This window comes from Serinus canaria, unplaced genomic scaffold (assembly GCF_022539315.1).
Source record: "Serinus canaria isolate serCan28SL12 unplaced genomic scaffold, serCan2020 HiC_scaffold_85, whole genome shotgun sequence".
NCBI lineage: Eukaryota > Metazoa > Chordata > Aves > Passeriformes > Fringillidae > Serinus > Serinus canaria.
In genome coordinates, this window is record NW_026108199.1 from 1 (window position 1) to 14718 (window position 14718).

General features: G+C 46.7%; 1 protein-coding gene across 1 annotated transcript; it reads right to left on the minus strand.

Annotated features, from left to right (window-relative positions):
- Positions 1–8261: 8261 nt before the first annotated feature.
- Positions 8262–13688, minus strand: LOC127059083 (E3 ubiquitin-protein ligase BRE1A-like; the record flags this gene model as incomplete). The annotated part of the gene is given in 7 exon segments (XM_050987656.1): positions 8262–8710; positions 9644–9682; positions 9684–9794; positions 10993–11107; positions 11677–12074; positions 12388–12508; positions 13522–13688. Coding segments are annotated over 7 exon segments (1332 nt in total), but the record flags the coding sequence as incomplete, so codon positions are not given.
- Positions 13689–14718: the final 1030 nt, after the last annotated feature.

Here is a 14718-nt window from a genome sequence, read left to right on the forward strand (position 1 = left end):
GGAGAGGCAAATGCAGTCCTTTGAAAAAATATTGTGTCCTACAAGTCCTGAGGGAAAAAAAAAGTAGGTAACAACTTGTCCTTGTTTTCATAGCCTGTGTCTTCTGCAGAGGAGACATGGCATGTTCAGCTTCCAGGAGCACAAGGCATTGCATGGAACTGTGCACGTGCTCAGCAGCTCAACCCTCCTGGCGCACTTTGTAAGGACACAAAAAGCAGCACTGCTTTTCTACAGAGAAAGTCAGGCACAGAGTATAGAATACAGAAGGTTTTTCAGAATGCTACTGGATGTTTGGCCTGACTGAAACCTACAGATGTCAATGTATTTTGTGTTTCTTTGATATTCCTCTGCTAAAGGCAGCAAATATAAATGAATAAGCATCTCTAAGCTCCTAGGCTGCCTTTCTACACACAAGTGTCTTAAAATACCTGCAATTGATCTCCTCTGTTCATTCCTTCAGCTTATCAAAGAACACCATGTATGGAACCTTCTTGCACACAGCCACTCCTGGCTTTCGATCTGTGAGCAGCAGGAGAGGCCATGAGGGCTGCGAAATGTTTCCTCCTGCTGCACCCTCCTTGTTGGGTGGAACAGGGGGAGATGGTGCATAAGCCCCCCAGGCAATGGCTTAGAAAACGATCCATGCAAATAATCTTCCAACTTGGGAGACTGAAGATGTACAGCAGTCCAAAACCTTCTGCCCACACAGCAGTCATCCCTCAGGTGTGTGCATGCACACCCACCCACTGTGCTTGCTCTTCTCAGCATCTCAAGGCTGCTGTTTGCACTGAATTGGGATGAATTTAACTCGGCAGAGCCACGAGTGGGATGTCCAGCTTGTCATGAACACCCATGTGGCAAGTGAGTGATGCCTTGTGAAGGCTGACCTAGATCAGAGATTAGACGGAGCTAAAGAATAAAGTAGGTATTTATTAAGAGGCCTCCAACAGATCCACTTTGGGCAGCACAACCCAAAATGGCCACAAAAATGGACCACAGGTCATGGGGTCTCATACTTTTATAGGTTTTGGTCCATTAGCATATTGGAGCTAATTGTTCAATTACAGCTTTAGCCCATGAAGTCCCATCCTTCTTGTTTCCTCTCTTCAGTCCACCCACCGTTGTTTGTGCTCTTGTGCCTGAGGTCTGGATCAGCTTTCCTTGGTCCCCAGCTGGAGAAGGAATTATTTTATCTACCTATTCTGTGAAGAGAGTTTACAATCCCCTAATATGAAGCCTAGACTTACACACTAAAGCAGAACAGAATCTGAAAAACATAAAAGCTTAACCTGAGGCATCAGCACAAGACAGAGCTCTCAAATCACTTACATTATCACACGTGCTTGCATTCCTTCTGGGCCCTGAGGAACTCTTAAAAGCACCAAAGATACAGAAAAGAGGTGGGAGAAATTGGCGTCATGCTACTGCTGGTATCCTCATGGAGGAAAATCTGTTGGGTTTCTTATGGTCACCAAAACTACAAAAGCTGCTCAGCACCAGTAGCCCAATTTGAAATGGTTTTATTGACTCGGTGAAACTGGAGTGCTAACTGTGGTCTGGCATTGGTTAAAATCAACTGCCCAGACTTGGAGTCTTCCCATCTTTTATTTTGAAATAGGAGAATAGAGCTGATCTGCACAAAAATCAACAACTCTACATACACATCCCTACTGGGATTCCCTGAGCTCTCTGGAGCATGATCCAGGCAGGGGCTGCTGCTCCTGCCTGAAACCTCCCCTCCAGCCTCTTCCCTCTGCCAGCCCATCTCTTGGAAAACACCCCCAGTCGCCACCTCCTTGAACAAAATTTTCTCTTTCCAAGTTCCTTTACTGCAGGCAGGTGAGAAAAGTATCCACCCCTTAAACCAAGTGCTTTCAGCAGTCACAACCCTGAAATATCAACCTCCTTCCTTAACCTGCCCACGGGGAGCTCCCACCAAGAGGCCTTTTCTCCAAGGATACCCAAAGAAGAGCTTGAGGAGGGAGCAGTTTGGAACACAACTGCTTCAGAGTTTAAACCTGCCTTTATCAAAGGAGCACACACCAACATGTCCCAAAGGAAAAGCAGGCAGGAAAGAGAAGCTCCTCTCCCACAACAGCAACCTCTGTGCTTCCTTCTGTTCCAGCTGGAGAGTGGAGACCATGGGCTACACCGCAGTTTGGGAAGGAACCCTGGGAATTGGCCTCATCTTATGGAGGGCAGCAAAAGGAGGTTCCCCAACAAGAAGGAAAAGATTCTCTGGAAGCATTAGATCATGACACTATTTCTGGAGGAAAGCAGGAAAAAAAAGAATAATTGAAGTATTTCAAAAATTCCCCAGACAGAAATTTGTGCCCCAACAGGACGACCCAAAGTCTCTGTGGTGTGTCAGGAAGCTCAGCAATGAACCTGCAGGGCTGGATAAACATCATTGGTGTCCGTCCCCCAGAGCACAAGCAGCTCCCCAACAAGACTTCCAGACTAAGGGACAAAGCTTCCCCCTTCAGCTCTCCACAGCAGCTCTAGGGAGTCTCTTTCCTTCTCCGTGAGAGCAAATGCCCAAGTCAGGACAGACTAGTAACACGGAAAGGACTAACACTGTAATAAACTTGCACATTGCAACCACAAAATCTTTCAGAGGCTTTGAAGGACTCAGATTTTCCTGAGCTGCAGCTGAGTATTTTTATTACTGAAAAAAAGTTTTGGGAAAAATTACATTCAGGGTTCTATTCTAGCCTCTGCTATGGTTAAATCACAAAAATTTGATCATTTAAATTCATGATTTGTGCTTTGCAAGAAAACATAATTTCAGGGATAAAGGAATAATATTTCTATGTAACATGCAACAGCAGCCTTATATTTTTCCAGTAGGACGGCTCAGAGTGGAGGTGTGCACACAGACAAGAACAGGCTCTGATGTGGTGTTAACTCTCCTCTCTCTGTTCAGGGCCCATGTGGGGAACAGCCAGCATGCGGTGTGGAACACAGCCAACCTGGGCAACTGCCACCGAAAAAAATACATCTGCACCGATGAGGGGCAAAATGAGGTGACAATCCATCAGCACCAGGACATCCCCCTGCCACAGGGGAGGAGAGAGACTCCGCCTTCCTCAACCACCAACGGGAAAGCAGAGTCTCTCAACACTGCGAGGACCTCGGTGCTGCAGGAGCTGACAGAGCTGGAGAAGCAGATCAAAATCATCAAGCAGGAGCTGCAACTTGCCATGGACAGGAAATCAGAGCTGGAAGAGTATGCACGGACAAACAGAACTGCAGAGCCCTAGGCCAGCATATCTGTGCCCTTCCCCTTTTCTTCCTTTCTCCCCTTCCTCTGTAAAATTTGTAACACACTTTTGTAATGCCAGAAAGGGGTACAAAAATAAACCAGGCAATAAGCGCTTCAGGAGAGCAGAATTGCAGCAGCCCACCACCCCTGCCACCCTCCTGAGTTCTCCTCCTTTCACAGCAAGTTTCTTCTTCTCCTGAAAAACACCAGCCATTCCCAAGGGACTGGAGAGACAAGGAACATCCCAATGAGAGTTCCTCGTTTCTCCACTTGACAGTACAGTGAGGTTTCACTTTTTTTGCCCTTTCTGTGCATTAATTAAAAAAAAAAAAAAAGAGAAAAAGATACCAAAAAAAAGGTTTAACCTGTTTATTGGCTATGTCCCTTTGTTGGTACATTTTTCTTGTGTTCTGTGTGGGTCTAGTCTCTGTCCATGTGAAGGCTCCTCACGGATGCCTCTTTATGGCAGGTGCCGTTCTGTGCTGGCAGTCCCTTCCCTCCTGGCACAGGCTCACAAGACAAATTCCTGGTGGCAAACCCACCACGCACCATTCCCTCAGCTCTGTCAGCACAAATGGAGGTGTGGCTGCTCTGAGGCTGTGGTGAAGGAACTCACCCAGCTTAAAATACCTTGGCCAAACCCAAACCATCACTTCTGTCTGCCTGTGAGCCTAGGCTGGGCTTCCAGCCCCTCCCAGGGAGAAGCCGTGCAAACACTGCACTGACAGGTGAAGGGATGGATTCACAGTGGCAAAAGACAAGGATGAGAAGGGAGAGGGGGCACTATGGTAAATCAGTATTTACCTCAAAAAGCAAAATATTTGCTAGTGTGAAACTACTCCCTTAATATGCTCTGTCTTAAGATGACAATAAGGTCCTCTCTCACAGATGAGGCGACTAAAGGGGCTCTGGACCAGGATTTATTCCAATACCAAGGTCCCATCAAAACCAAAAGGAGTCACCAAAACCACCCTGTGGATGAAGAATGAGAATTGTGGTTTCAGAGGCAATGTACTCAATGGAGCTCTCTCCCTTCTGGGTGATGAGGGGAAGGAAGGCTAAGCTGTTCAGCATCTGAATAAACACTGCATCAACCCAACTGACTGTGTTTTTTAAATAGGGTTTCTACCTATTTTTAAAAACCACTTCTCAACACATCCCATATTATGGAGAAAAAGAAGGTTTGTAACGCTGCCTCTTAACTGTGGTCTCCCAGATCAATCACCAAAGTAATTTTTACCCTCCCTGTATCTGCAGTCACCTGCAGGGGTTGCCCGGGGTGTTCTTGATTACTTCTGTTGCCTTCCCTTCCCCTCCCTCTCCCCTTTAGATAATCAGATTTCTAGAAAGAGCTTTTTCTTTGTGTAGCATCTGGTATTTCACAACCTCCAACACCACTAGTTTAGAACAGATGAGGATTGTTCTTTTCATTAAAACACTAGGAAAGAAGTACTTCAGTCCAATTTTATAAGTATTTTTATCAAGGCTTTTATGTCCTTGTCTCTACATACATGAGCCCAGACTGAAAATGTTAATCATACCTTAAACAAAATGTGCTTCAAAGATTAAAACACCAAATCCTTCAACTAATCTGACTTCATTCAAAAGCAAAATAGAAAAGGAAACATGTCAACCAGCTAATAACTACTGTTAAGCAAGTGTTATTTCTGGTGGTTGTCTGAGGAGCTTTTCCCATGTCAGAAGCAGAACAGGGATTGCTCTGAATTACTGCACCACCAGCTGTGCCTTTACAGAAAAGACCCAAGTGACTGCTGCCCAACAGAGACATATTTTGGCACATTATTTTCTTGTTCAGCCACTGCCCCAGCCTGATCCCCTGGGCACAGGGGATTGCTGTGGGCTTCTGTGGGAAGGGGAGTACCACAGGCACACCAGTGCCTGCAGACTGTGGCACAGGGGAGGATCTGCTGTGGCAGAAGCTGCACGGGAGACTGGAGACAAGGCTCTTCTTTCTTGCCCAAGACACTGAATTTAGAGAATGTTTTCATAAAGAATACCATCACCACTTCACTTTTTTGCCCCAATACTTACTAGTCCTGATAAAGTTTAATTATTTCCATACATTCTGTTTCTCAGTGGTTTAATTAAAAGCACAGAGAAACTCAGTTATTTCAGCAATGAGCTTGAAATAGGCTATTACTTTAGAAGAAAACCAACACATTTTTCTTGCTAAGGGAGGACAGGAGTTTCCAAAAGCTTTTCTGTGAAACTAATGCAGATTGTTTTAAGCATCCATTTCCTACCAGGAGCAGAGGGAATCCAACCCGGGCAGTGTGCACACTTGAGTTCAATTTCAGTAGAGAGGTGATGCAAGAGAGACTGGGGATGGACAGAGGGGCTCTGCAGCTCTGCTGGGGCTGTTCAGTTCAGGCTGCTGCTCACCGATGTGAAAGGAACTCTTGCTGCTGTAGCAAAGCTGTTTGAAGATGCAGACAGTTTGTTCCTGAGCCAGGTCCTTGTTGAGATGAATAAGCATTTGTACCCCAAAATCTACCAGCAGCAGTACCACACCATTTTTTAGCCAACTTAATGCCAGAACCTGTAATCCCAGGAGCAACTTCCAGGGGAAGGGGAGCGGGTTCTACTCTCATTCCTTCTAACAGCTCTTACACCGTGGCAGGAGCTCTCAGCAGCCCAGGTTCCCCTTGGAAAAGCAGGATGCCGTGTTCCTTCTGACTTTTCAGGATTCCTCATCATTTACAAGGCTTTACTCATATTGAATGAATATTTACTCATTCTGAATGTTTTCACCATGATCATGAATAGTGTAAGAGCCTGTGATGAATTCCTTTCACTTTGTACCTGGTATTTCCTGCAGGGAGGGAATGGAGGAAGGCAGGAGATTCCTTGCTTCAGGGAAGGGACACCCATGAGACAAACCTCTGCCAGGTGCACCTTCCATGCAAGTTAGGTTTACAGGGAAAACACTGCAACCTAGGAAGAAATGTCACAAATCAACAACTTCCCCTTTTGATTTGAGGAGCAGCCTTCAAATGCAGCCTCCAGGTCAGGGAGCACTGAAACCCCAAGCCACATGACATCCCTGCCAAAATTCCCAGCAGCCGTGACAAAATGCAGCATCCTGGCCCTCCTGTTATGTCAGGAATAAGCTGGGGATACAGCCAAAGGGACAAAAGTTGCTCTAGCTGAGCATATTTTGAAAGGAGAGGAAGGAAGAAATCATGTGTCTCTACTGCAGTTGAAAGCTCGTGAGAAACGTTTCCAAGAACTGGACAAAGGATGGGAGAACAAACAGTCACAGAGGCAGGAGAACCAGAAAAATAAACCAAACAAGATCTTCAGTAGGAATTTGTACATAACAAGGTTAATCTTTGTGGTAAAGCTGCAGCAAAGGAGCCACTAAAAGTCCTTTTCTGAGAAGGACAATGACAGCAATGCCTCAGCCTAGGGAAAGGTGAGCATATCAACCAGGGCTCCTCAGTGGAATGCTATTTTCTAAGGGTCTCCAAGATCTCTCCTTTCTCCTCTTCTGGATATTTAGATGTGTTTGTTTGGGCAAGGCTTTCCTAGTGCACCAGCCCTCAGGGGTTCTTGCCCTGGCTCAGGAAGACACACAGGTACCTAAGGAGTTGCTCCACTGAGTCTACAGATTCAGTTCCTTGGCCTCTATGGGGCCTGTTAATTGGGAAACTCTTCCCTCCCAGGAGCTGTGCCATTCCTTGATGGGATTTAATTAGCAGAGCCCTCAAATGAAGCTCTCACTGATCTCTGCTGCAGCTCAGCTTCTATCCCACCTAGGCAGCACTTCAGCTGCATGCTCCCACCTTGGCAGTGTGAAAGCGAGGGATGGGAAACTTCCTCTCAGGCACAAGGAACACACAAAAACCGAGGGCAAGACCAAAGGACGGGGCCAAGAAAGGAAGCGAGATCCAGAGCGTGTTTCTTTCGAGACCCTGAAGGCTTCTCCCAGGAGACACTGCAGCCCAGGCAGCAGAAGCGCAGGGAGGGAGGGAGGGAGGGAAAGGAGGGAGGGAGGGAGGCTGGCTCGGCACCAGCGGGGGCTCTGAGGGGGCCTCAGCCAATGTAGATCCTGTGGAACTTGTTGGCCCCGAAAGCCACGTTGTACTTGGGGCGGACACACACAGGCACACAGACACACACACAGACACACACACAGACACACACAGACACACACACAGACACACACACAGACACACACAGACACACACACAGACACACACACAGACACACACAGACACACACACAGACACACACAGACACACACACAGACACACACACACACACACAGACACACACACAGACACACACAGACACACACACAGACACACACACAGACACACACAGACACACACACAGACACACACACAGACACACAGACACACACACAGACACACACACGCCCAGACACACACACACACACACACACACACCCTCAGACACACAGACACACACACAACAGGAAAAGGACTTCCCACTTTTCCTCACCCATCTGCTCTCCATAGCAGTGAACCCGTAGGACATTGTAATGCTCATACAGAAGCCTCAGTTCCCTACAATGACAGGCCCCTTTGAATCCTGATGCATTCCCAGGCTGGTGAGAGGAACACTCCATCCTGGACTGATTCTAGTGAGGACAGTTAATTCTCTTCGGAGCAGCTCCCATGCTGCTATGTTTTGCATTTTGAAGCAAAACCCTGTCAGAAACTCAGCACAGTTTTAGCTGCTGCTGAGCAGTACTTACACCACAAGACCTTCTGTGTCTCATGCTGCCCACCAGCAGGTAGGCTCAGGGGGCCCAAGCAGCTGGGATGCCACACAGCCAGGACAGCTGATCCAGCTGGCCCAAGGGGTGTTCCATACCCTACAGTGCTGTGCTCAGCAATAACAGCTGGTGGAAAGGAGGCAGTGGGAGGATGTTCAGAGCTGCAGCATTTATTAAATAACAGTAAGGCCTGATGAAGCTCTGCCTTCCTGGAGATGGCTCAACTCCTGCCTGCCCCAGCAAATAACCAATTAATTAATTTTTTGTTTTGCTTGTATGGACATCTCTGCTTTAACTGTTCAACTGCCTTTATTCAGCCCACCAGTTTTCTCACTTTGTCCTTTCTGCTTCTTTCCCCTTTCCCTCAGTGGGGGAGAGAACAAACGGTTGTGTGCAGCTGCGCAAAACAGATAACCCACACCTCCGTCTCCCCACCAGCTCTCTTGTCCTCTCTCATTTTTCCCTATTACCTGTGTTTTCAGTGTCAAAACTTGGTCTGCCAGCTCCTCCTTTTCCTCTTTCAGCAGCTTATGGATCTGGTTGGACTTGATACATTCTGACATCAGCTGGAAGTTGGCATCATCCTTCTCCCGCAGCGGCTGCATCAGGATGTTCTGCTCTTGCATGTTTTCAAAGGCTTGGCCTGTGACATCCATTTCCAACAGCAGGGCCTCTTCCTCCTGCAAAAGCATCGCAGGCTCTGGCCAAACTGTGCCCTGGACCCCCTAGAGTGAGCCTGAACATTTTATTCAGAGACACCAAAGCTAGCGAAGATGGAGGAAGATTCTTGGTGTCAGGGAATACCATTATCCCAACAACCAGAAAAATGTATTCCCTACAAGTCTGCATGACAGCAGAGATACTCTGAGGGTGCAGAGAAAAGATGGTCACCTGTCACTTGTCTGGCAGAATCAGGTTTGACACAGTCGTTGCCAGAGCTGGGCAGAAACCAACACCCAATTCCCAGCAGCTGAACAGCTGTCAGATACACCAGGCCAAAAATTCTACATGTGGACAGCTCAACAGCTTCCCACTAACAGGCTGCCAAGCTTCTTCAACTCACCTTGGCCACTTCAGCATTGACAAGGTAGAGCAGTTCTGTTCTACAATAACAAGAATCCAAAGTCTAAGAAAGTACATGTCAATTCATTGCCTTGACTCTACCCTGCTGAGGGGGTCCTGCTCTCTCATTGGATTGAGCCTTTTTTAGCAGAAGGTATGTACCACTTCCACACAAACATATTCACCAGATGAACTGAGGAGGTAATCATTCTTAAAAAGAAATTGTAATCTCTTTCCCTAATGGCTGATAAAGCCAATTCTCCTCTGTGTGCTTCACCAAGGCCACATGTTTAACTGTTTATTTAATGTTTAATTGTTATCAAACGTTTCCCACCATGGCCTGCCTCTAATAGCTCAGAGCTGAGGGTGGAGGGGGTTATTTTGCTGGTGGTTCTTTTGCTTGCTCAGTTTTCTTCCCCTTTGGTAAACCAGCACCAAGCTCCCATCTCTGGCCCACACAGATTTAAATTCCTTCTCTCTTCCTGGATGCAACCTGAAGGCAGCTTCTCCAGTTGCCCCAGCCAAAAGAGAACCCATCAGGAATTTCTCACCTGCTTAGCCATGGCAAGTTTCTTCTGTAAATATTCAAGTCTGTTCTTCCACTGCTCAGATCTTGCGGAGGGCATCCTCATCAGCCATCTTCTTACTCTCCTTTTTTTCCTTGTCCTCCAATTCTTTCACCCTCTGCCTCAGTTCTTCAAGCTACAAGAACCAACCAGAAGCAACACTAAACACAAGGATATGCCCTGAGCATTGTTCAGAGCCTGTTTTCTCCAAAATTCTCTGAAATACTCAGGACTGCCTTCAAAGCATGGCAAAAAACCCCAGGTTGTTTTGACAGAGTAGTACAGGCAGATGTACCATTGAGATGGGCTGCAGGCCCAAGATCTTGACTTCCACACCTTTAAAATTTTCACAGCATCATTTATCAGAGTAGGAACATCAGTCTCCTGCAATTGTACATGTATGGATACGGGCTCAGAGAGCATCTGCTCCTTTAAGGCCATCTGGTCAAGGACTTTCTTCCATACAAGGAGGAGATAACAGGAAAAGGAGGAGGTAAAATAAAGCATACAGAGATACAAATTTGGCAGACAAGTGGTAAGGGAGGCAGTGATGAGATTGAAACCTGGTCAGTCACACTAACTGATGAGAGCACACAGGAGTGTAAAAATGTTTACTCCATCAAGGTTATCTGAGTGTGGGAGAAGGAGAAAACCCAACATAAAACATACAGAGACACAAACCTGACAAAACAAACACAAAGAGAGGAAGCAAACCTCTCCAGTCACAACAGCTTCCAAGAAATTACAGGAAGCACCTCCAGGAAGATCAGCTGGGACTTTGATCCTTGGAGACCAAGGATGAATAAATTGGGGTTTGACAGAGAAGGATATAAAAGGAGCCAGTCCCATGGGAAATATGGGCAGTCAGTACACATTTGTCTGGCTCAGCCTTGCCCACGATCATCACAGCCTGTCCTGTCCTATCTCCTTGTATCTTTTCATTACACATTTTCCTAAGTATTGCCATGTAATCTAACTCTTTACCCTACGTCTGTGTGCTGCACAGAGGAAGTGCTGCCTATAGGTGAGACCTGCTTGTGAAGAAGGCAAGAGGGGCTTGGAACCACAGGGGTCCCAAAGAGAGGGACATGCTGGAACTGAAGGGATCTGCAAATGGGTCTGTGCTTATGAACCTAGAGACTGTTGTGTGAGTGTGCCTGCACTAGCAACTAGCCCTGTTTATCCCCAGACCATTCCAATATCTAAGTGACAAAGCTCAGAAGACAAACAATCCTCAGTTCTGAGGAGAGAAACGACACAGTTCTGCTGCAGAGTACCTGAAAAGAAGTTTAAGTACCCCAAAAAAAGAAAAAAAGAAGGGAAATCAGAAATACCTCAGCTTTTGCCTTCTCAGCTGCCATGAGCTGCACTTTGTCTCTCTGCTCTTTGGGGGCAGAGCAATACATGCCTAGCAACAGTTTCCTTTCCTCCTGGCTCTCCAGAGCTTTCCTGGAGAAAGGGAGGGAGACAGACCACAGTGAGAACACAGCAGCAAAGCCACTGTTACACAGCCAGCACCCCAGTCTGGCAATATTCTCTAATCTCCCACATGGATATGGAGTTATCCTTGGGTCATCTTATCCTGGTAATATAAAACAGCAGCTGAATACAGGCTGGAAATAAAACATGTTCAGACACATGGGTTGAAATGCAAGAAGTGAGCTGGAGATGAAATAGGTGCCCTCACAATAAGCTACAAACTATCATCCTCTGCTTTGGGAACCACCCACAAGCGGGAACTGCTGTGTCCTCTATTAATAACCTGCTGCTGTGAACTTCTATGCTATTGTTATGACAGAAACAAATCAGCATTACTTGACCCACACCATGAAGTATCTGCTTTGGTAATTCATGCTTTAGACTACTGCACTGACCATATCACAATCAGATACAGAGGGAGTCAAGAAACTCTCTTCGTTCCAAACTCCAGTCATGATGATCCCGTAAAAGCAAGACCACGTGAATACCCCAGGCTTGGGCACTGCTCCCACAGGAAAGGGAGAAACAGAAACTCTTACTTGAGCTCAGCCTTCAGCTGCTGGATCACTTCAGCCTCCTTCTTTCTTCCATCTTCATGCTTCTCTTTCTCCTTCTCTTTGGACTCTCTCTCCTTCTCAGATTCCTTCTGCTTCTGCTTTTCCCACTCTCGTTCATTTTCCTTCTCTTTCTCTTTTTCTCGTTCTCTCTCCTTCTCCTTTCCATTTTCTCGCTCCCTCTCCCTTTCCCGTCTCTCCCGCTCCCATTCCTCTTCATCTCGCCTTGCCTTCATCTCCCTAACACCTTCAGAAGCAGCCTTGGGAACAGTCCCTTGGGCAGAAGGATCATCAGGCTCCTGCTTGATCTCTGCAGGTTCCTCCTTTGTGTCTTCAGTGCTGGACTGGGACTGGAGGAGAGCACTGCCACTGCGAGAGCGGATCTGGCCCGGAACAGCAAGAGAGATGACCCAGAAAACAAATGTTTAAGTTCTTAGCCAGGAGTCTCCCTCACCCCCTTCTCCCTTGTCTTCCCAGATCCATGCTTCCATGCCGCCTTTTCATGGAGCACCACACAGCTACAAAGGAGGAGCATTCGTTTGGTCAAAGGAAGCAGCAGAGTGCAGAGCTCCACAGAAAATTTCACTGCATCCTGCACAGCGTATCAGAAAGGTTGGTGCTCCTTGCAAGGGTGACAGCATCCCCCCTTCTCCTAAGCACTTTCCCACTCTTCTCTGGCATCTCCTGCTGTGTTACTTTGCTCAGGTCAGACTGGGCCTCTCTCAGTTTGCGCTTGTATCTCAGCACCTCTCCCTTCAGCTGGTGGTTGTGATTCTGGAGGCTGCTGCTGAGGTGACGCATCTCCCGATGATGGGGCCTGCAAAAACAGAAACACCTCTGCAACAAACCACATTTCTGTCAGCCTTCTTGAGGACTTTCATGGATTTGGAAACAAGCTAAGTGACATAGACAAAGAACAAAATAAGACCATCACCATTTTGTTACGTAACAGAGCAACACAAAATATTTGCAGAAGGAAAGTCATGCCAGTTTTATACGCAACCATAAGTCCTTGCAAATTCACAATCCTTAAGTTCCCATTTAACATTCTTTTTATACCCATGATCCTAGGGAAATGTGGCCTGTTACAAAAAAAATCGGATTTAAATGCTACTTCAGAAGTCATTTATTTCCTCTGATGAAATTTAAGAAATATTGCTTTGCTACCTAGATTGTCCTTACCAACTTGGAAATGAATCTTCCCCCCACAAGTAATTTTTAATAATGCAAAATACCCTGTCATAACCCAAATTGTTAGCAAAATATATCTATTATGCAGCATCTTATGAAAGAAGTCAGATAACATGGAACTGGCCTCCCGATAAAACAGGTGAAGAGCTTTGTTTGTTGAGATGAGGAGACCTGCCAGAACAAGTATTTAACAGTAACAAAGAATCAACCCATGCATCCCCGTGCACTGTAGCCCCTAATGGGCATTAGTGGGTAGGTGGTGTTTGTTTTTAGGCACAGCAGACAACACCATACCTGCTTGCTCACTGGCAGCAAGGGTCGGTTCAAACTCTATCCTCAACATCTCATACTCTTTGTGGACTTGTGCCAGGGTGTCCTCCAGCTGAATCACCTCAGTGCGTAGCTTCTTGTGAAGGCTGACCTCATCCCTCTGAGGAGCAAAAAGGAAACAGAACTCGGTGCTTTGAACCTGGAGTATGTCTCACCTCATCAATATCAGGTACCACCAGAGCCTGAGTTATTGCCAGCAGCGCCTATTTCCTGAGCATTTGCAGAGGCACACAGAGCCAGCAGTGATGGCTGGGGGCACGCAGAGCTCCCAGGCTGGGGGAGCAGAGGTGTTACCTCCATCAGCTCCACCTGGTGCTGGTGTGTGGCACGGGTGCCGTGGAGCAGCGTGCGGCCCCGTCAAGGTGTGCCTTCAGCTGCAGACTCTCGTTGTGCAGAGCAGAAAACTGCTGGGACTGCGTGCAGCGGTACTCCGGGGTCTCCTTCACAGCCTCTTCCACTGCCCCTCGCAGCTCAACCTGGGTGGGACACAAGAAAATGCCACAGAAAGAAATATTATCTCCTTGCCTTTGCATTTGGTTTCTGTCTCCCAAGACAGAACAATAAATCAAGCTGCCACAAGCAAAGACAAGAGTAGAACTTGAATAGCACTGTCTGTGAAGTAGGTCCAAGTGATACGATTCAGTACCAACCTTAAAAAGTGTCTGTGTTCTCTTCATGCGCTAGGCTGCTCTTCTCTCGCACAACCATGAGGGAAGTTTTTCACTCTTGGGTCCTGAAATAGTTTCTGTCAAAGATATGAACTTGGAAAACATAATAAATTGTAAACACCCAGATCAGTAAAGATGGACACATAGAAAAGTAGGAGAGAACAGAGAAAATGAACATGCAAGTAGGCATTATGTCAGCCCCATATGTTCTACCAGTAGGACATAATAACTGAAAGAAAGAGAAATTAAAATAATCCCAGAGGTATAGAACTGAACTCCTAGGAAAAAGAGTTAGCAAATTATTTCTCCCTAAACAAACTCATGTGGATAAACAGAATTCAGAGGTGCCTCAAGACAGTTCTCAGCATCAGATCTCTGGATTTAACTTATTGAGACAGACATTTCTTGTAACTGGCACTGACCAAAAAGATGAAATTTGGATTATTCTCTCCACCATATACTTATTTACCACAGCATCACAGCTTCTTATGTTACCACTCTTAAAACATCACAAACTCACAGGCTGTCTCCTATTTATCCATCCCCCACAGTGGGGAAGACAGAAATTCTTTCACTCTTTCAAGAGCCTCTCTCCCCACACAAGTTCCCTGATTGTTTCGGTTCTCTGGTTCCACTTGCACGGGACGTGGGGAAAGCAGAAGAGGGATCACTGCTTGCAAAGAGATGAAAACAGTTTTAACCAGATCTGGTTAAATGGACTCCAAGGTCAGAACGGGACACGGGCAGGAAACCATTACAATTTCCAGCGCTGGCCACGCGGTGTCACCAACGCACTGAGCTGCAAGTGGAGCCACAGACTCGCTCCATTGTACCTGGG